The sequence below is a fragment of the Chiloscyllium plagiosum genome, chromosome 4 (assembly GCF_004010195.1).
Source record: "Chiloscyllium plagiosum isolate BGI_BamShark_2017 chromosome 4, ASM401019v2, whole genome shotgun sequence".
NCBI lineage: Eukaryota > Metazoa > Chordata > Chondrichthyes > Orectolobiformes > Hemiscylliidae > Chiloscyllium > Chiloscyllium plagiosum.
In genome coordinates, this window is record NC_057713.1 from 91,165,561 (window position 1) to 91,189,216 (window position 23,656).

The following is a 23,656-nucleotide window of genomic DNA, read 5'->3' on the forward strand; positions in this document are numbered from 1 at the left end:
ACTTGGCTTGTATACCCTTGAGTTTAGAAGGCTGAGAAGGGATCTGATTATTAAAGGATTGGACACTCTGGAGGCAGGAAACATGTTTCCGCTGATGGGTGAGTGTCGAACCAGAGGACACAGCTTAAAAATACGGGGTAGATCATTTAGGACAGAGATGAGGAGAAACTTGTTCACCCAGAGAGTGGTGGCTGTGTGGGATGCTCTGCCCCAGAGGGCAGTGGAGGCCCAGTCTCTGGATTCATTTAAGAAAGAGTTGGATAGAGCTCTCAAAGATAGTGGAATCAAGGGTTATGGAGATAAGGCAGGAAGAGGATACTGATTAGGAATGATCAGCCATGATCATATTGAATGGTGGTGCAGGCTCGAAGGGCTGAATGGCCTACTCCTGCACCAATTGTCTATTATCTATTGTCTAATATCCAAAAGGCTGATTTTCATTGCCCAAGACTCAGTGTGAACGTTAGTGTCAAAGACTTAGGCTAGCTACGTACTTACCCTAGAATTGTTACACTCACCCATCCAATTACACACTCTTCAGCAACTCATCCACCATCTTGACAGACACTCACTCAGCCTTTCACTTTCTGAAAGATTTGGCTCCTTTAAAAACTTGCCTGGCCTTATTAAAGGGTTGAAGGCCACTGTGTTGCTCTTCTTTACCAGTGTTCCCAGTGGATGTCTGCACTGAGTGTTAATGATTGCAGACAGGATCAAACCTCCTAGCTGAAAGAACCTCTTTTTTTTAATTCAATTATGTTTATCCCTCCATACCTTAGCTCTTTAACAATAGGATTTGTTGATCTTCCAGTATGTATGTTTGGTTCCTGATCTACAAGGAAAAAAACATCAAAATGTTCCCATCTCACTTCTAATCTCCACCATTTGTCAAATGGAGAAAGGAAGATTTGGCCTATTTGACATTGTTACAGTCTGGGTTACCTATGAGGTAACTATGGCTAACCATAACTGGAAGAAAGATATTGGAGTCCATCAGTATGAATGACAGAACAGTTGCTAATTATATGATGAGAAAGGATCAAAGTATTGGGCTTAAAGGAAAAATCAGATTCTCTGAAAAAATATTTCTCATTTTCCCTTGAAGCTTCAAATGATGATTTTTGAATCTTGCTTATGGTGAGTTCATTTCCATCTCATTATTAGCTATGTTGCCTCATTTATATGCAGCTCTCCTTTCCTGAGAAAGTAAGATGGCTGCCAATTCCTAACAATAAATTCAGAGTGATTACCTGGCACTAGCACCTCGCTGCTTGCTTCTCCGGGCCTGCAAACAACTCTGTCCACACCATTACCTGCATGTTCCATGGACAATGTCTTTCCCTGCCCTTCCTTCATGCAAGTTGGCATCACTGAACAACCAGCCTCACTGCATCATCATGGCTGTTCTTGGTCCAATTGTCACACCATTTCAGCCTTATAGGATTTCACTTTGGAGCAGAGGAAGATTTATGACTTGCATGCTTCTGCCAAGTTGCTTTTCATGCAAGGACACACATGCAACTCATGCATCTGCATGAAAAATGCTCTTTGCTTGCTTTCTTGGCACTGGCTCACTTCGCACTAACTTGGAGGTTGCTAGCCTATGTATCTTTTATTGCTGGTCAACACAGAGACAGAGGCAGGCAGCTTGTTATGATTCAGAGAATTGAAAAGTAAAGGGGGCAAACACATAGCTATATAGCACTGAGCTATGGCAGTGCAAAACCTACAGCATATGCCAACAGCTAACACAGGACACGCACTGCGTGTGATTCAACCAAATGGCCATGTCTGACAGTCAGAGGGGAATAGTTCTTAATGAGGTCAATGGAGGTGGGGGGGGGGGGGATCTCAGGCAGTCAAGCTGTACCATCACAGTCAAAGGAGCCCATCTGGTTCCAGGGCCTAGCACTGGCCAATACCAGTCAGCTACTTGGTTCAACCAGAGTCTGGGACCTGAGTCTTTGAAGTCCGGTGATTGGAACACCGTTAACTATGCAGGTCAAGTGCAACCACTCCGTGGATTACTGATACATCAGTTAGGGTGCTGTGGAGAGATGTGTCCAGAAACTAGGTAGTTCTCAATCAGGGCTATCCTGAAAGACAATCCGGGGGTTCGGGGCCTTCTCCAGAGGCAGTCCATGGAGCCTGAGGAAAGTGGGAGGCTCAAGTCTGGTGATGGGTTTCATTGGACAGGGTCAGTGAGGTAATGATTGTAGTGAAAAGGGACAATTCAAGATTGAAGAGTGCATTTTAATAGAGTATAGAAGGGGCTGGGAAGCTGTGAGGGAGGGGTGGTGATCTCACAAATGACAGCCACTCAGTTTTCAAAATGGGCAAGTGTATGGCCACCTTCCCAAAGGCAGGGGCTCAGGAAATGCATTGGGAATGTTAACAATTAGCTAAAAGGATTTCATGGCAAAGGATGGAGGCTGAATGGTCATGAGCTCCCAACACAAAAGGGGACATAAAGGATGGGTGGGATGACTCTCGTTTATCTTGCAGGACCTGCAAGTCACTCAGAAAAACATGTAGCTGAAATCTTGACCACTTTACAACTGCACAATAACAAGATGAAATAGCTACCACCAGATGCAGAGAGTACAGAATAATTTACAGATGTTTCTCTTCAGGGATGGAGTATGACTATTTGAATATGAGATCAGCCAGGGGCACTGGCATTAATCCTGAATTCACTGAGTCAGTAATGCCACCCAGGTGGTATCAAACTGCAATTCTTTGGCAAAAATGAACTTCAAACGTTAAGGCCTCCAACACTATGATTGTTACCTAGCTTGCATCAATTGCCTCCATGCCACGTCAGAAAAGCAAATCTAATCAGATGCTAATTTTAAAATCTCACTTGGGTTTACCATTTCTACATCACATTTCATACCTCTTACTGGAAGACAACATGTCAGAGCTGCCACATTCACACACTGAACTGTAAGTTTACAAGGAAATGGTCCATTGTTTTCAAGCGTGGCTTCTTTTTTCGGGAAGAGATGCTAACACAATGGATAAATGACATTGTGGTAGTTGTACCCTTCATAACAGGACCCAAAAAAGTTGGCGGGGAGGTGTTGGTGGATGCACATGAAATTATGTTTTGACAGTAAATGTCTGAGGATGAAGATGAAGCATCAGGATATTGACCTACAGGGACATCCAAGAGACCCATAATAGAGTGACACACCTTCCTGTGTGAGAAACCAGACAGAACCTAATTGGAACACGTTTCCAGGATGAATTAACTGAGCCTGGACAGGACTCTGCCTAGTCACCAGGTACCCCCACAGTCACCAAGTGCCCTTTTACCTCATACTACCTGAACAGCCCATTGCCACACATTCCCTCATGTGGAGAATTCCCAAAGTGAACTTTGTTTCCAACTATCCTCTTGCCCTTTCAGCTTCAACAGTGTCTACCACAAACCTCTGCACTGCCTCTATGGAGGCCACAGTGGAAATCACTGCCAATTACATTGCCTTCCACATAGCTTACAATTATCTTTGGATGCTGTTCCACATACCACCGCTGCCTTACGTCTGGAGTTTGACACTATTGATATCCCTGTCCACACATCAATGCCTCTGCTTTCATCACCTCCAGACTTTACTACCTTACTTCTTGACAATGACATGCCACCCCCACACCCTCCTCAACAGTCAAAGCATGGAACACACCCCCTCCTCCCCCCCAGGACAGTATTCACCCCAGACCTCTGAACCGACTTCAACAAGCAAGCCTTAAACATGACTGGCCAGATACCTGAATGCCGTATGTGCAGCTCCATGACAAATGATACGCAATATCCCTGACTGCATATGAAGACTCTACAGGATTAACGTCCCAAATTTTGACTGGACAGATCCCCTGACTGTGTGCAGACCATGTGGATTACTGGCTGTTGCCAATCCCCTGAAATGTATGTGGACTGTGCATGATTGTGACTGATGATACCAGGAATCCTGATTGACAGCTGTCCACCCCCTACCCATTCAACAAAGGACTAGCCCCCACCATTTTTCATCATGGCCATTTGGTTAGATAAAGGTGCAGTGTATTTGCCACACAGGCAGTTGCCACATGCTGTAAGTGTTAGGTTGGCATCTCAGTGTGCTGTCCAACAAGGTATAATCCCTCCAGACAGATCCACACTGATGAACATGATAAGCAGCATGTCTGGGTGTCTCTGCAAAAGGGCACCCCAGTAAAACAGTTCTGATAGCATCTGGCTCTGTCTGAAGCTCCCAATGTTCTAATAAGTATGGCATAGGATGCATGTGGCTGCTAATTAAGCCAGCACTAAGAAAATAAGCAAGCAGCCTGAGGTGCAGCCAAGTGCAATTGTGAGCTAGGTGCTTGCCCCTGTGGGCCAGGTAAAAACAATGACTGCAGATGCTGGATACCAGATCCTGAATTAGAGTGGTGCTGGAAAAGTACAGCAGTTCAGACAGCATCCAAGGAGCAGGAAAATCAATGTTTCGGGCAAAAGCCCTTCATCAGGAATACAGGCAGAGTGCCTGAAGTGTGGAGAGATAAATGAGAGGACCAGGTGACTTTACAGCAGCCTTTCAAAGCTTAGTTGCCAATGTGCCCTGTAATACAGGTGCACATATTTTCCTAATGTCCTACAAGTGATTGGAAAGATGTCATGAGGAGACTATGGCGTTGGCAATTATTGGATGCCAGGGTCCATGGTTGAAGCGTGCATGCAGCCGATGCCCATGAATCACACCCTGAGATGTTACTTTGTGTTGAGCAACTTGGACGACTCCTCAGCATCCAGCAATGAGTTGCAGTTGCCAGGTGTCCATTCTAATGTCCATGTGAAGAATTCTCAACTTCAAGTCTGATTGTGGCAGGTGATAGAACAGGAAGCTGCACATTAATGAAGCAAGAACTTCAGTTAATAAGATTTTCAATAATGCAATAATCCCCCTTAGTAGGCAGCTCATTGCTCCCTAGTCACAATCTCAACGTGAAGCCCAGAGCTTTGTCACAAGATGCAAAGAGTTGTTTCTAACATCAAGATAGGCCTCAGAGGACTTCTCTCATTTATTGTCATTACCCATGTCATTCTGGCACAAATTAGATTCTGCCCAACATGTGATGCTCCCACTGAACAATAACAAGATGTTATCATGCCATGGGCATGAGGGAGAGAGTACCTCTCCCTTAGATAGGGGTTCTAACATCACCTTGCTGTAAGGATAGGTAGCCTGTGTAGCTTATTCTTATAGCAGCATCTATAATGACAAGTGATCAGCCAGGTATTGATGTAAAATAGCAATGCATTTATGAGTAGGAGCTCTTATTCGCAGTGAAATGTCACTCATACCACCTTTGTGTCCTCAGAAGCTTTACTTTCTCATTTCCCTCCCACTATGTCGATTGTGAAGGTTTAATCCTGGCAGCAATTGGGCTGGTATGCAGTTGGACTTTAAATATGGTGCTAGTGATGGAAGTCCAAGAAGATGCCAGCAATGGTGAGTATTTCCAACACTGGTGAGTGCATAATAGTGTGACCTTGGAGCCACAGAAAAACAGTACACCCATAATGAGGTAAGCAACAAAGAATTGTGTGAGATAACTCATTAGGCTCACTGAGAGAAACCCTCAAAGAAATTCCCCAAAATTGACACTCCGTCATTTTGTGGTAAAATTCAAGCTCATGGGTTTTTGTTCCATTATGTCCTTGTGATGTTGACAGGTCTACCTGGTACTGAATGAGGATTAAACATAAATCAATGCTCTACAAGCAAACCTTTATGTTGTTGTTATAGTTGATAGACCAAGGGCAAAGTGTATTCAATTTAATTTTGAATTTAGTTCAATTTGACCACTGAAATTCAAACTGAAAGACTGTAGCGAAATTTATTCATATCAATAAAATGTGCATCATCTCTTTAATTTCATAATATTGGTTAAGAAATTGTGAACAATGAGATTTTTTGTGTTTGACAAACTTTGCAAGACTACAATTAAACAAGCCAATTGTAAACCATCCCAAGGCCATTGGTCAAGCATTGGCAAGGTTGACTTTCCTAGATCAATGGAATAGTGCAATCTAACAGTTTCAGAAAACTACTAGATTGACTACTATATGATGAACATTCAAAGAACCGAACAATAATATTCGTGGGAATTTTCTGAGAAAACACATTTTACACTGTAGTACTAAACCATACTGATTAGGAAGGTCAGAGTGACAACCTAACTGCTGAATTAATCTGAAGCAAGCAACTGTGGAGAAGCATTGAAAACAAAAATTGCTGAAAGTCACAGCGGGTCAGGCAGCATCCGTGGAGAGACAGTATGCTAACGTTTTGATAGACTGTGATTTCCAGAAGTTTTTGTTTTCAGTATGGATTCCAGCATCTACAGTGACTTGCTCCTATACTGTGAGGAAGGTGATGGATTTAGTGGTCCACATATGAAAATTACTTTAAAATCAGTCAAGATGTTTAAGATATAATTAAAAAGGCAAATAGAATGGCGTCCAAGGCAAAAATTAGAAAGTGTTGATTCAATTCTACCTAAGTCTGATCAGACTTCTCATTGAATGTTGCATTCAGTATTTAACATTGAATCTCAGTGAAGGTTTTGAAAGGGTCACAATACAGGTTCACCAGGATGATGCCAGGGTTTAAATGGTTAAATTATAAGTACAGATTGATGAAACTTATCTTGAACTACTTCTTAAATATCTCGCATGCATTCAAGATATTTAAATGCCTTCAAGAGTCATGATAAAAACCTTCAAGAGTCAGGATAAAAAGTTGTTTCTAATGATGAAAAACACAAGACAAATCAGTATGATGCTAATATTAAGATGAAGGAGCAGACTCTGGAAGCATTTTTCACACAAAGATCAACACAAACCTAGAATCACTCACCAAAAGAGCAATGGCATGATTAATTGAAATTTTCAAAACTGAAATTGGTATTTTTGTTAGCTTTTGTTAAATTATTATGAATCTGGAGCCTATGTGGATAAATGGAGCTGAAGCAGAAATTAGCCATGATCTAAATGATTGGAAAATGTACAGGCTTGAGGGACTGAGTAGCCTCCTACTATGTCCAGATTCAAAAATGTTAGAAAAGTAAGAGAGTTGAACATTCATTAATCCTTTTCATATAGCTTTTCATGTTGCTCCATGATTGTTCACTCTCCAGTCACTGTTGACCATGACACCATAAGAAGCATTCCTATCTATCCATTTCTTTCAACCTTTTCAAGCTGTTTCTTTCTGTTCTGGATACAGAAAGATGCAAATGCTTCATAATCTGTATACCTACCTAAACAACAAGCCATGACTGCACTTACTTGCAGGCATTAGACCTCAGAGCCTGAAGATCCAGGCTTGTATGGGCCCATCTTCTCTTCAACAGCTGAATAATGAATGGCATAATTTTATTCTCATTATAAAACAGAATTTAATCCAATTTGCCATGAGAAATCCCATGCGAGATTCACTATTAAGGGAGGTTACCCCTATGAAAACTCTAACAGATATTCTGTAACTGTGCAGCTTACTGACTATACAGTCTTGCAAGGTACAAGAATGAGAACTGTAGTCTTGCTCTGGAGGGTAACTATGAGGAATGGTTGTTCCAATAAGATACCTGATAATGAATTTGCCTAACGTTGCTTTTTGCTCCTCAGCTAGCCAGATAAACAAAAACATCTTTGAGGCAAATGCTACGTACCTAGTACAACAACTAGATGTTTTTTAGATTAGATACCCTCCAGTGTGGAAACAGGCCCTTCGGCCGAACAAGTCCACACCGACCCTCCGAAGAGTAACCCACCCCCCTCTGACTAATGCACCTAACAACTATGGACAACTTAGCATGGCCAATTCACTTGACCTGCACATCTTTGGAAAGTGGGAGGAAACTGGAGTACCCGGAGTAAACCCATGCAGACACAGAGAGAATGTGCAAACTCCACACAGACAGTCGCCCACAGCTAGAATCGAACCTGGGACCGTAGCACTATGAGGCAGTAGTGCTAACCACTGAGCCACTGTGCAATTCTATGTGGTGCAAATCCGTTTAACCGGTTCTCAGTATTACAGGTACTGATTGGAACAACCAAATTTGATTTAAAGACAAGGAAGGAGTTGGAAGATTCCAACATTCCTTGACCACTGATGATAGCTAATCCTTCACATCACTATTTCAAAACCTCTGTAGTGAAAATCTTGTCAAACATTTTACTATTTACAGGTGTCCCATTTTATGTTACACACTTCTTTTTGTTGGAACCTATGTCAATCTACTGCATGTTCATGTGCTCATATGCATTACAAACATGGTTAAATATATATGTGCATGTGAGCTTATGCATGTGCCTTTCTCTATTCATCTGTGTCACACAAAGGCAGCTTTACGTTAACCTTTCTCATTGCAGTCAATGAACTAGCGGCTGCACATTAAGAAAGTAATGAGTCTACAGTGTAAACATTACAGGTCTCATTAAAACACAAAAAAAACCTTCAATACATTTATCGCCATTTATGGATGACGCTCACAGTTTTTTTTTGCACTTCAATCACACCCGGCATTAATTTCCAAGGGAAAAAATAATTAGGATCTCACTTTTCAGAAGACTAGAGTGAAAATGTAAACAATGCTTCCCTCTGGGCGAGTGCTTTATCAATTTGACAGGTGCATTTGAATTTCCATGGGTGGGGGACATAATAGGTTATTTATGTGTCATTCTAACAGAACGTTCTGGTCGTCAAGATGGACAGCAGACTTCGCCCACATTAAATTCTACAACTAATCCCTTGATTTTGACCCCTGTCAGCCTCCTCAAATGTACTTCGCGGGGGGAAAAATAAACAGGCGCTCTGCAAACAAGGTTGGGACTCCCACTATTCCCTCTGCCTGCTTCTGGCCTGATTTAACATGGTGAAAAGGTAGACCATGGTGAAATCTGTTGCTGCAGCTTGCTGGGTATTAGGTGTTTTTCTTTTGGGGGGGGGGGGGGGGCGGTAAAATTCCTTGCAAGGATTTCTGCACGATTTTTGAAAAGAAAGGTAGCACCCATCACAGCAGCAAGCGAATGGCTGATAATGGAAACATTTCTTTCAGAAAAAGTGCGCAGTCTGTTAAAATGAAACAGTCAAACCGACCCTAATGATTTCGATGGTAAAATGAACACAGTGCAGCAGCACTTAGGAGAATCTGCTCTGATTTTGTGAGAACGACAATATCATTCTGAAGCAGCCAGCAGATATTTAGACAGGCATCACTAGGCACCAATATTGTATATTTCAATTTAACACATTTGAAAGTCTGTTCAGCTGCTAGTTCTCATGGTTCATTATTTTCTGTTAAAAATAAGCATTCGCTTGAAGCCTGTTGATCGAAAAATGAAGAACGCAGAGAAGAAAACATAATTTCCAGTGCACTGACCCACTAGGCAATGTTAGCAGAACTAGCACATTTAGGCTGCATGTTTTTGCATATCATCGGGGCACAACATGAAATCAAAACTGGTAAGAAAAAAATAAAACAAAGCAAATTTTGCCATTACAATTAAAGTAGACACACTGCACCACTTATGTTAAATCGGTTGGGCTGTATCCTACTACATTGTCTAGATTAGAGTGGTGCTGGAAAAGCACAGCAGTTCAGGCAGCATCCGGGGAACAGGAAAATCGATGTTTCGGGAAGGGCTTTTGCCTGAAACGTCGATTTACTGCTCCTCGGATGCTGCCTGAACTGCTGTGCTTTTCCAGCACCACTCTAATCCAGACTCTGGTTTCCAGCATCTGCAGTCATTGTTTTTACCTTTCATACTCCAGCTACTTGTGAAGTTTACATTTTTGCTTTATTTACTTCTTTGTATTTCGCACATTGCTTTGCGTTTTACAACAATGTGCTCTGAGCACTCTTTGTTTCATCTGCCTTTGTCTCGCCCCTCCAAGCCTTCTCAGGAAACAGAAGCTACTTTTGCAGCAAAAAAAGTGTGCAGCTACCTGCCTTGTGACTCGCCTCTTGTGAAACTGAGCAAATGGAAACAGACTAAGTAGGTCAAAAAAGCAATGTATCTCTTGTTACTCATGTTGACGGGCTTAATAAATGACTGAACTGCTGCAAAATATTGGCACTCTGAATTTGAAATAAATACACAGCAAGAAAAAGGAAGCTTCTTCAACATTAGCTTTGTTTGACGAACCCCTGTATTCGTAAAGATGTCATGGAACCAATGCGGTTCCTTATTCATTTTAATTAATGCAAGCAACTTGGTCAGTTCCAACAATAAAGATGTTTCTGATTTGTGTTGAGGCTCATGTTTCATACCATCATTTTTATTTTAAAATGGTGTCCACAGATGGTACAATTTGGCAGTCATATAAAAGAAATCTACCTGAAACTGTCGTCCTAGTGAGATCTAAAATGACATATGTGAGGATAGTGGGATAACCCCAATAATCAGTTTCTTGCTTCCTTATTCCACACCATCGAAAAAGAAAATTCTCTGCGGAAATAATGCACATGGATACAATTCTGCGTTAAGACAGATTACATGGGATGGGGCAGATATGAATACAATGCCAGTTCAGAATCAGGGCGAAGAACTGCTTATGTGAGAATGACAAGAACCACAAGTAGTTACTCTTCATTAGGAAGCCAATCTGTGCCATCTAACTGATGACAGATTTGCCATAAGAATGGTTGCAAACCACCTTGGATTTCAAATGCTTGCCTGTGGTCACAAATTATCTGGATGTGAAAAAAAAAACTGTTTGGCTGAGCAAACTTTGATGTGGCACTTACAGATTTCTGTTGTGAAAACATCTTGAGGGCAATCAAGTGCTATTAACACATGTCAGCGAAGCTTCATATAAATTACTACAAAAATTATAGATAACCACACAGCTTTTCCATCACTGTCCAAATATTCCTGAAAAATAGTTTGCATATCCACCTAAGCATTATAGAAATGTAGAATCCACATTTCCACCAACCCCCCTTCTCAATTTTTACAGGGACAATAATCACAGAGATGACATGAGACAATTAATTAGATCCATCTGCATGACTGCTTTTAAATAATTAATGTGTTCATTATGAACTTGAATTGATTGGTATACTTTACCTGGAACAAAACATTCAGTATTACACCTGTATTGTACTGAGGCCACTACCTCTGGCTGTGAACGAAAATGATACACTTTCCTATCCTGGCATTAATCAAGGAGCGTAACATGAATCACATTTGCTCCTTTATTTTAATTGCAAGGACACATTATGAATACAGTGTCTGAAATGTATTTTTAATGAAAAATACTACATCTTGACCTAATCATATCAACCTTATTCTACCTAATTAAGGATGCAAAAATCATTACAGTTGCAAAATATTAGTTTCAGCTCCATCAAGCTGCTAGCCTCTCCTTCATGAATATAAATTTTTTTATTCCATGATAAATAGTTAATGAGGTAAAAATGACAAAATTTGCATGTAGGCAAATTAGTTTAATAGGAAGATGACTTGTTTGACTGGAGAAAGTGACCTTATCCCTGGCAAAAAAAAATGGCTAAAACAATTATGAACAGAAGGCACGACTCTTTGTAGCCAAATGAACAATGCTATATCTCAGCGTTGCTGAAAAGACTGAAATAAAATAAAATTGCATTTTCATCATAATGCCAGAAGTATTTAAATTCTAATATATTTTAGCAGTCTGCTGGCAGCAAATTAAAGCTAAAATAAAGCATGTTATGACAATGGGCCATTCACGTCCTCAACATATGATAAGCAAAGCAGCTTTTACCACAGGATTTATTGCCACAGAATTGCATTTATTGCCGAATCAACGGTCCATTGTCACTCCCCCACAGAAAAAACTAAAAATATTCAGGAACCCACGGCTAAACTACCTGTCTTCGTAATTTCTACTTTTCTCTTTGAAACAAGCAAATGAGATCATTTAAAAGTCCAAGGAAATTATATTTTGTTTCTTCTGCTACTCTCCGTCAGAAACCTGTACGCATCATAAATGGATCGATTCAGCTTTTGGAGAGGATGCACCATCAGCCCCAGGGAGTCTTGGCAAAGTAAAAGACTATGGTTTGGCTTTAATGTGTATCATTTCGGTTATTTAAAATAAATGCCACAATACTTCAAAGCTGCTCCCTTTCTAATGCAAGTTTAATTTGAGTGTAAGCTTGCAGGTCTTAATAAAATCAAAATATGAGTAATTCTTAAATGGCACTACGTAACTATAAATTCATTATTAAACACATTTGTCTGAATGAACTAATTTTCTAATTGTTGAACATCTTTTTCTCTCTTATCTTAGAGAAGCAGGACAGTAATTTCCAAGAATTTCTTTTCGATACTTGGCTTTTTCATTCTTTTTCCCCAGTATGCTTCAAACGAAAGCTTCCCACAGCCAAACAACCTCTGCCACTCAACTGAAAGGGGATGAACTGGACTATGCACTGGTACACTTTAGCACTGAAGTCTTTCTATAATCAATTGAAGGTGCACTTACAGTCTATTAACTGCCTCCTGTCCTACAATGGCTCACATGTCGCATTATATTGTGGTTCATCATTCAGCAAATCAAGTGAGGACTGGCAAAATATACTCCTAGACAGGCCCATTACCATCTGGGCACACTGCGTGTGCTCCTCAGTTGCTTAATGTAAGGGCACAAACAGCACAGCAAATGGCTTTAAAGTCTCTAGTTGTGTATATCTCCATATATCAAAGGGCATTTTGAAAGTTACTACATGCTTTGATATTTTCCATATGGACATCTGCAATTTATAAGTGTCAGGGTGAGAGAAAATCTCAATTTTCTAAAAGTTAAAAAGCATTGCAGCTATAGAAATAATGTGGTGAATCATTTAATGCGTAACTTATTTCTGTGTAAAATGTAGTCGCTAATAGCTTCTAAATCACTCCAGAAGCATCCTTTTGAAAATATGCATTTTGTTCTTTTTTCACTTTGAATTCTAATCTTGCTTTTAACATCCTCCAGTGCGTTTTCTTCTATTTTATTCTACCCACCTTCAAGGCGAGTTATTTTCTCTGCTAAATCAGCACATGTCATATCAAATGATGAGATCAGATTTGTAAAGGCTCCCCTCTTGAAACCTGCCAGTTACAGAGGCACCTTGTAGTATTCACAACTCACTGTTACTGAAAGTAAGGCACATAGGAGTCACTGGCATATGGAAAGAATAGTACTATTATGCAGTGAGGCAGCAAAAATGCAGCAACATGCAGCCTTGAAGAAGGTATCACATTACAGCCTGACAAACCATTGGTGTTGGGGGAACCTTATTCGTTAAGAAAGAAGAGGGATGATTAAAAAAGCAAATTACTTTGCTCAAGCTGCCAAAAAAAGAACAGGGTTATTAATGGAGGTCCAAGATTATTGGCGAGGTTACTGTTACCATTCACTAATTCTGAAACACTGCATTACTTCATTCGTACATAAAGTTAACAGGGATTATGATACAGACTTTAAGATGTATGATCATTGAATTGGTGGGTATTAAATTGAGGAACATTTTACATTGTAATAATTTTGATACTTTTCATAATTAAAATTAATGGTGATTGCTTTCAAATACTGTACCTTAGCATCAGACCTTGTATTTGTCAAATGACTTTCACACATATTTGATTTAAAATAGTTATAGCGATAAAATATATTTATCTGTTTATAACGAAAAACACAAACTCTTCATGTACATTGTCAATACAGCATAAACAAATTCTAGATAAAATTCTGCAAACTCAAAACCATGACCAGAAAATGGACAATAAGTATAGATAAACATAGCATCTATCTATTTCCACAATTAAAACTCCTTTCATCGCTTCTGTAAATTTTAAAAAAGGACCAAACTTTAATTTATTATAATATATAAATCTGGTTGTAACACAATTATTTTCTCCATGGGGCAAGGTTCTGGTTTGATTGTGGGGCTTAATCGGATGCTGTATATTAAACTGCCACTTTAGATAGAAACTTGGCTGATGCTGCACTGAACTTCGCAAAGGACAGACCATCTGCACTACAAAGAATAAGAGGCAATAACGTTTTGATATGATGTCATTGATTAACAAAATAAATTACAACAAAATCAGAAAAATAGGATCTGAGCTGTTAAGTAAGATTTTGAGCTATTACTGATGAGGCCATTAGAAGTGAATGGCTTCCTCTTGCATTGAGTTTTTCATGATTCTACCATGTTTAAAAGCAGCACATTCTCCAGGCTCTTTTATAAAACCATGAATTAAAATTGTTCCCTGTGTTATTAGTAACAAGGAATATGACATTGATTCCACTTTAAGAAGTAAGGCCTGGATGTATACAACCTTTCGTAACCTCAGAACATTCCAAAATGCTTTCCAGTTAACCAAGCACTTTTGTAGTGAATGTTGCATTGTGGGAAACATTAAATGAGTTTTAAACTTTGATTAAACTGCAGAGGAATTTCATTTGAACATATTTGTCACTAAAATGGCATAGCGTGATTTCATAATTGAAATGATAGCATGAATTGACTTCTTGAATATTTTACCTGAAATCCTTTCTTAATTATCCACTGTCATAATCTTTGTTCTGGATTTCCTATAATAAACTTCCCCTAGGTAATGGCGAATTAAATGAAACATAGTAGAGTTTGGGGCTTGCTGAAGTTGCATTGACCTTCTCCAAAGGCAAGGTCAGTAGTGCTTGTTCAGGTGATCTATGAATCAAATATGCCCCACAGAAAGCCATCTCCAATTCCAGGTCTTGTAGCCAAGAGAGTTGGTCAACAAAACTCCTTCATGATACCACTGAGACTATTGGTCTAAGCAAACCCTCTCTTTCAGCAATCTGATCTGAGCACCCATTTCAGTTTAGCTGCTGACTTAATAACCCATGGTCTGACTGTCCAGGTGTCCTGATTTGTCAGTGAGTACAGTGTGCTTTCAATGAAAGAGCTTGCCCAGTGCAGCCAGTATTACATTCGACATGTGCCCCACGTTAAATATTTTTTATAAAACCAGCAGATTTCAGCTGAGATTCACAATCGAATGAGTCAAGAGATGTATAGACTCTGGCATTGATATTCACATAGATGTCCTGTGATTTATTGAGATGCTTCTTTGGTGAATTTCTACCTAAGGTTTAGGAGGGATGTTGAGATGTTGTGAAGTTGCAGATTCATCTTAATACCTGGTTTAGCACAATAGAGAGATATGTTCCTGGGGTATGTTGATTAACTGATGAACTGGGGGCAGATATCTGTGTTATTCTCTGATGAAAAGTCCATTTTACTGTGAAGTTTCAATGAGATAAAGTGCTTCCTGCTGGTATGCTCACTTACCTTCCTTCTTTCACCATTGATCCCCCTCCATTGCTCCGCCTTTTTCATGATGTAGTTCAGCTCTTGATTTGACAGCTCCAAATCCAGAGGAACAAAAAATCTCTCCTCAGTGCTGTGCAGTCGGTAGAAGATATCTAGAAGCCTCCCTCTATTGTGCAGCCTTCAGAGTAGTGAAAATATAGTAAAGGTTATCAACCTAACATCTTTCTGTTTAATATTATTCTCTCTAACAAGCTAAGCTCAGTTTCAACACTCAACTCTGCATTCAGCAGAGCAATGGCCCAAGAGCTGGACAATATTTAAAATGTAAGGAAATAATTCTATTCAGCTAAAGTTATTTTCACGTTGTGCTGTGGCAGCCTAGCAGGGATGAGTATCATTTTGTTTTTAAAGTGTGAGTATAAAATCAATGCAATGTTTAAAACTGTGCATTGTACCTCTTTAATATGTAATTAAAATGAGGATAGCAGCACAGCCCATCTATGCATAGCCCCCGAGGCATTTTTTTTAGAAATAGGTCATACAGTATGTCACAAGTTCTACCAACAGCCAATAAGAAACAGCAGCTTCTGAAGCCAAGACGCTTCAGTGGCCTACATTTGTAACAATTCGCTGCACTGTGAGTGGCAGAAACCATTATTTTTGGCTCATGTTTTAATATTGGTCACTTAGTTAAAGCAGATATTATGCAGCAACGGTGTGATATTGATATTAATGGGAAAATGACTGGCTTCAGCTGTAATGCCAGCGACCTGATATTAAAAGAATGCGTACATTCAAACATTGGAGCTCAGAAGTATTGTGTATCTCATCTAGATGTTTTAAGATGGGTGTTTTTTAAAATCTTATTTTGTGTGTCTTTTTTATCAATCCTCTGCATGCATCAGCCTACTTGTCTCGCTGCTTGGTGAGGACAAATAGAGTTAAGGACTTTATTCTGGAACTCATCCTTAATTAAGATGTTGTTAAGTTGTTTTAGGAAACCATTTTTGAAGTAAGCCAGTGAATATGGAGATCTAAAATGACCAATGCCCAGTTGCATTAATTCGTCCATTACATTGCTTTTGTAGCTGTTAACATAATAAGTGATTGCACACTCAATCAAAGGACACAGAAATATTTACTTAAAAGCTGTGTATATGTTATTCACACTCCATTTGCACAGCAAGAATAACCACTTACTATCCTCACAGCAAGAAATCTGCTTGTAACCCTTTATTTGCTTTAACTTATTGCATGTTGGCTCAGCATCAGAAAGAATTTCTTTTTTGGAAAAAAGAAATATTCATTCCTGAATTAAATAGACTCTTAAGAAAAATTTCAGTATCATTGTATTGAAAGTTAATAATCAGTGCAATAATATAGCATCTGGGCTACAATTATGGTCCCGAATAACTTTTTTTTGTTATGTTTAATGCACTCGCATGACTTTTGCACAATTATATAGTTGTCATCGTTAGTTGCAAACCAATAATTGCCAGTGTCTGGATACTTGGTTAACAGGAGAGCATTGGACGCAGAGAAAATCTTTCAAAGTAGATGCTATCTGGGAAAAATGCCTTTTCAAGGGTACTTAAAATTTGTGGGCAAGCTTGAGTGATGAGTAATTGCACTCCACCTCCCCACCCCACCTCTCCACCCAACCCAACCCAACCCACTGCCACTGGTGGGAGGAGTTATTGGTAAGCTTGGATGGACACATCGAGATCTGATAAGCTCTGAGATCCGTCATTTCCCTCTGCTTAAAAGAACTTTAAAAATATCAAAGCATTTTTGCCTCTTGGGTGTACTGCAGCAACAGCTCATGTAAGTGTCAGTGGCATGTAGGGGTGCAAGTGAATACTAGAGACAATATGGTCGCAGGCAATACATAACAATAATAGAATTGCACATTAATGGTCATATTCACATCAGTTGCCTGAAGTTCCAATAAATGCCGAGCAGAAACCTGTTTTGGGTGCTCTACGTGACATAAATCAGAATAAAATGAGTCATTATCAGAATAGAAGTCATGATAACTATTATATGGACAAGATGTGTCAAATCTCCTAACCCTAAGCTGTAAAATTTAAGAACTATTTTGGCAGCTCTTAGCTATTGTGAATCTCAAATTACTGCTGAAAACTTGAGTGTTGCATCGGTGTTTGTGTTTATAGACTTTCTGAAACTGGTGTTAAAGACCATCAGAAATCATTGAAGGTGATGGCATGCATGACTTGCGTGCCTTTGCTGCCAATAAAAGGGCTTCCATAATCTTTCAGCAACAGAGTCATAGCCTTTCTGCACATTTTCACCAGCTATCAGCTCCTGGCAGTAATGTAAAAGTAGGCTGATAACAATGGTTATAACAAATGAAATAAAGAAAAGGTTTTTAAAACAAACCTTCAAATTGGCTCATCCAGTTCTTTCTGAACACAGTTGAACAAGTTTGGACATTTTAACAGTGACACACTTTATGATTGTGAACATAATACACAAGACCCCAGCAATGTTCTGGTTAATGTTTATCACTCATGCACCATTGATAAAAATATGATCTCATTGCACTTTGTGGGTATTTGTTGTGTACAAACTGGTTGCTGCATTTCCTACATTGCAACTTGTAACTACAATTTAAAAGTACCTTAATGGCTGTGCATTAAGTGCTTTTGGATATTGTGAGGTCATGAAAGGTGCGAGAAAGATACATTCATTCTTTCAATGCAGGGTTAACAACAGCCATGGTGACACTAATAAAGGGCAAGGGAAGTCTTAACTCACCCATCAAAGTTGGAGTATTTATTTTTTAACACTACCAACACAGAAACTGAGAAATTCTACATTTTTCCTTGGCTCTAATCTCACATTTACCTGTAAAGCGCCTCTGGCTAAAGGGACTAACTAGGGAGTTGTAAAGCACTGCACTTCTTACTCATATTTACAGGCCAGAAGCAACTGGCTAGAAAGAAAAGCTAGAGAGCTGAGTGATTTGCAATTGCTTGTTCACAAGTAGACAACCACTAACTATGTTAATAACAACACAGACATATGGGCCTGTGAATCCATACCTAATGGACTAAATTAGTTGGACACTCCTGGGGAAACACACGCAATTTAGCAACACAAATGACATAAAACCGCCTTACTGTGTCATTTACTGAGTAACTGGGGATAGAAAGGGCTCAAATGCCAAACTTACAAAGAAAATGGGGATCAGTTCAGTGACTGGATAAATGATAAGAACTAATTGTGTTGAACTTTGTTTTAGAATAAATCAGCCACATAGCAAATATATTTTTTCTTTATTACTGTTCAAATATGAAATATTAAAATAGATACAAATTTTTTTCTTACCTGACCAATTCGGTTACTTATTCTTTTGGATATTGGTGTGGAATTTATTTAGTCCAAATAAATAATTACAAACTTGCCTCATGTCGAGTTGTTACCACAGGATTAAGAAAGAAACTACCACAGAAAAGAATTGAGCAAGTCGGAGCCTTTTTGCAGACATACTCAGATGGGCAGCAAGATGAAGATATTTTGCAGGAGATGGGGTTGCCAACTTTCCAAATTGTCCTGTAATCTCCTGGAAGTATAGATTCATTAACTGGACACTATAAACAGAACCAAGGTTAACAGTAATAGGTGCATTTGAAAAGAAAGTGTTTTGATTTTCTTTGAGCATTTTTGTTGATACTTAGAAAATATCAGAGACCGTTTGGAGCATGGAGAGAGGGAAAGCTGTTTGACTGTGGTGCGGTGGGGTGGGATGGATGGAGTTGGGGCTTCATAATTTCAAATCTTCAGCATTGCGTTCAACTGAAGTTGGCAACCATGCTGTGATAAAGGGGACGTTAACCAAAGTCCCGCTCTCTGCTATGTGGTAAATGAAGGCCTGTACTACTGCCTTATGCAACCCTCCTCCCACCTTTTGTACAGCAGTCCCAGAGGCATAAAGGAAGTAAATCTACAAGGGTCCCAGGTCTACCCTGCCATCGCCATTTACATCTACAGTTTGTGGGGGCGGGGGGGGGGGGGGGTAAAGAGGGTAGGCGAACCTAGCAGAATAAACAGCGGGGTGGGGAGGTAGGATTGGGGGTGAGGCTGTTAGAAAAGGCTGGGGAGGAGAGCAAGGAGAAATGACTATGATCCCAGTCATGAATACAATAATTTTGATTCTCCAAATTTTCTTCCATTCCCCACTGGAATCCTGACCCATTTTAAAAAGGATCACAGAAGGACCCATTTTCATGATCTTTAAATAGATCTAAATCTTTTTCTGGCAAAGACAAAAAAAGTATATTTTTAGTGGAAAATTTAATAAATTTAGTGTAAAATACAGGGTGAAATCCTAATTTCAATTTAAAATTCCATTTAGTTTCTGTTTGCAAAAACCGTGACAAACCCCTTTAAAGTTAGAAAATCAGCAATGGGAAAGGAGATGGCTTTACACACACACATGACACAGTCATCAATTGTAGGTAGCCAGGGGAAACTGAGAGATCGACCAGTGGTGGGTCTGGCAAGCTGCAGGAGGTATCAATTGTCAGAGGCACAGCTCACAGGATTGGGGTGGAGGAGAGAGGGGTGTCAGAGGTGCATAAAACCATCAATCATTGGCAGTCCAGGTAGCCATGGGAGACATCGATCATGGGGAAACTGAGGCTGAACAATCAAGCAGGCGATAAAGTCTCTGAGACTGAAGCAGTAGAGTTGTGAAAGTACCAAGTGCCAGACTGATTTAAATTTTTAAAAAATGTTAATGCTGTAGTGGTGCCAATCAAAAGTGAAGCATTTAAAGGACTAATAACTGCATAAAAAAACACAATACAGGAAATTAGGGGTCTGAACACAGAGAAATCTGCAGGACCTGATAATCTACATCCTAGAACACATAAAAATGCAATGACAGAGATAGTCACTGTGCTGGTTACATTTTCCAGAATTCCCTTGATCCTACAATAATTGGAAGTTAGCATATATTAGATTGCTATTCAAGAAAGGAGGGAGAAAGCAGAGAGCTACAAGCCAGTTAGCCTGACGTCAGTCATCCAGAAAATGTTGGGACCTATTCCTAAGGATAGCCAAGCCTTCAGAAAATTACAGAATCAACATGGTATTGCAAAAGGCAAATCAGGTTGACAAAGTTATCTGGAGTGTTTTCGCGGACATAACTCAGAGGACATGGAAAGGAGGAACAGTGGATATAGTATACTTGGATTTCCAAAGGCATTTTGTAAGTTGTTACATAAAATATTAAATATACAAGATAGGGCTCATAGAGCTAAAGGTAATATAGTAGCATGAATGGAGGAGAGGATAATAGATGGAAAGCAGATAATTGGGATAATGGGGCAATTTCTACTTGGCAGGCTGTAACCAGCAGAGTATGACAGGAGTCAGTGACAGGGCCCCAATTAGTTGCAATCTACATTAATAACAAGGAGGAGTTATGGAGAGTAGAATAGATGCTTTTTTAGGGGAAGCTGCATAGGTACAGGAGGGGAAACAGATCACAAACACTACGTAGATGGCATTTAATGGAGTCAATGGGGCACTTGCCTGCTGACTGGAGAGCTGGTGAGATGTCTTTAGTTCCTCTTTTCAGGAAGGCCCACTGCAGTAACTATCAACAACAAGCATTTAACGGGGCAGCAGTCAGCTTTCCCCGAGGTCGAGAACTCCAGGGACAGAAATTCGGGTCTGTCAAGAGCAGTCAGCCAATCAAAGCATGAAGCTCTTCGTCTGACAGCATCACCAGCCTAATATAGAAAATCAGGGTAGTGGTGCCTGCTGTCGGTAATACACCAGTCCAAGACCTTGGATCCCTAATGAATCCAGGCTACAGCAGAGAGATGTCAACAGGACTATCCCAGAGATGGGAGAGTTAGGAGATTAGCAGAAAGGACAAGGGAGTATCTCTCAACAGCCTAACCCCATTCTTAATTGTGGGCCCCCAGTGAGCAATTTTGAAAGAGGATCCTCCCGGACAAGATTGGTTTGTAATGGTCACACATGACAAACTTCCCCACTCACTGCTCATTGAAAAGCAGTGATAGTAACATAAGGCCCTTAAAAGGGGTGCAAATGTCCACTCCAGGGCCTCATTTAAAGCTGGAGTAAGAAAGCGAAGTGGGGTTTCCAATCAACACGCTTTCACCCCATTCAGTATCCGCTGACACCAATCCTGCTACAGGGAAGGGTATTACATTCCATCCACAGATAGGCTAAGGTTAAATTGAAGGGGAAGAAGCACAAGTGGAGCATAAATATCGGCACTGAATTGGGCTAGGTACCCTATTTCTGTGCTGTAAATTTGACATAACAAGAAAAAAAATGAAAATACGGGTGGAAAGATAGGAAAGACACAATGGAGGCGGAATGTTAAACAGAAGCCACGAAGTACCAGCTTGATAGGCCAGACAGCTTTTCAGCTCAAAGCAGTGCAAAGTACTTTGACAGATTTCTCCCCTCACATGTGAACCCAACCTTCTGTTGAAGTACAGACTGCAGAATTATCAGCGTATGTTGATACATTAGCAAATTATATGTGCCTACTAAGGGAGCTTAAAAAGTACTTTGACAGACATGAACGTTTGCACAAAGTACAACACAATGTTGTCCAGTAAATAACATGGCAAGCTTCTGGGGTTCCAGAAAACTCTACAACTTATTTTCCTACCTATGTATTCCCGCTGTATCTTAGCAATTTGGATAAGGAAATGCAAATTAGTTAAGTACAATTAAATAACTCTTCAAGTTTCAGCTCCTAAATAAAAAGCATGAAAAGTTACCTAAGTATTCTTACCTTAAGAAATAGAAACAGAGTATTGCAAGGGAGCTAACGAACATCACAATGTACAAGATGACTGTAATAAGTATGCCAGGGATCCCAGAATGTTGCATTCTGTAAAACAGCCAGTAAAGCTTGGCTGCATCTGCTATTGGACTATCTGTGCTGTAAGCCAGGCGCTGAAAAGCAAGATATACCAATCAGTGTTTCACAAAACAATTTCTGTGTGCTTTTCAGTTCACAGCTAGTCACTGGCACATCAACCATTGTACAGGGACAGCGGGTAGTATTACAATCCAGAAATTTCTGCTTAATTATGCAGTTAGTTACACACAAAGCTGTTACTGTGAAAGTGTTAACTTATAGAAATTTGCGGGCAGCATCTGTACTTCTGCCCTATTTTTACACAGATGATAACATGTAAAGCAAAATATGTTACTATCTCATGCCACACAACCGATATCTTCCATTTGCTTATTATGCAATAGGAGATATAATTGCTTCAGTGACATTTTAGGTCCAAAATGGTCAATGCATAGACTCAATTATGGGACAGAAGGAAGGTCTCAAATTAGTCCCATGCCTTATTTGAATGGAGTAGATGGTGCATTCGCTTGACTTATAGTGTTGATTGGCATTTTGTTTCATGGGAGTTTGCAACCCTTGATAATATTTCAAAATGGCCTGAATTTCTTAAAGGTGGGGTGATACTTTGGCTACAGACAAGAGGAATTCAACATTCTGAAAATGGTAGGTAGAGAAGAAACTGCAAAAACCTTTGTTGTTGTCAGACACTGCCTTATTTTGAGAGTTATTTTGAGAGGAGCACAGCAGGACAAGGGTTATCTTCTTACTATACAATGGAAGGAAACTTTCTTGGCTTATTGGCCAACATGAGTGGACACAGCAAAGGGGTGAATGATCACCAGAAGCATTGCATCTAGAACCTGTCTGCAGTGCATGGCAAACCTGACAACCTATAGTCCTTACACTCATGATGCTTTCCCAATTCCCCTTCCTGTTCCCCAAACATGAAAATGTACTTCGCTCATATATTCTTTTGCTGAGGTGCAGCTTCAATGGAAATGGTGCTGTCTCCATGGGAGGGATAAGTGCTGCGCTGCCTTAGACAACTGCCTGCCAGGTACTCCACTGCAACTGACAGCATTAATGATGCCAGCCAACTAGGCCATCCCAGCTTACCAATGCACAGATGTTGCGGTCTACAGCCATACCAAATGTGTAAAGCTCCTCAAGGTCATCCACTGTGACTATTTCATATGTCTTTAATGAAATTTCAGCAGTCCTCCACTTCTCAAACTAATTTCAGTGTGAAATCATTTCAAAGGAGCATTTGAACTGACATAGGAGACAAGAGGAGCAATAAGGGCTTTTTAGTTCCGTTCGATCACAAAGACTTGTTACACCTTACCCCAGTTCCAACCTTCCAGCTCAGCACTGTCCTCATGACCTGTCCTACCTGCCAATCTCCCTCCCCACCTATCCACTCCACCCTCC

At 40.0% G+C, this 23,656-nt stretch overlaps 1 protein-coding gene across 1 annotated transcript in view; it reads right to left on the minus strand.

The window, feature by feature from the left end:
- The window catches only part of ofcc1 (orofacial cleft 1 candidate 1), a 217,079-nt gene that overhangs the window by 59,579 nt on the left and 133,844 nt on the right, over window positions 1–23,656 (minus strand). Inside the window, exons 10-11 of the mRNA XM_043689352.1 lie at window positions 22,154–22,317; window positions 15,364–15,523 (exon numbers count right to left, since the gene is read on the minus strand). Coding sequence (XP_043545287.1) covers window positions 15,364–15,523; window positions 22,154–22,317 — 324 coding nt within the window. The remainder of the gene's footprint in view (window positions 1–15,363; window positions 15,524–22,153; window positions 22,318–23,656) is intronic.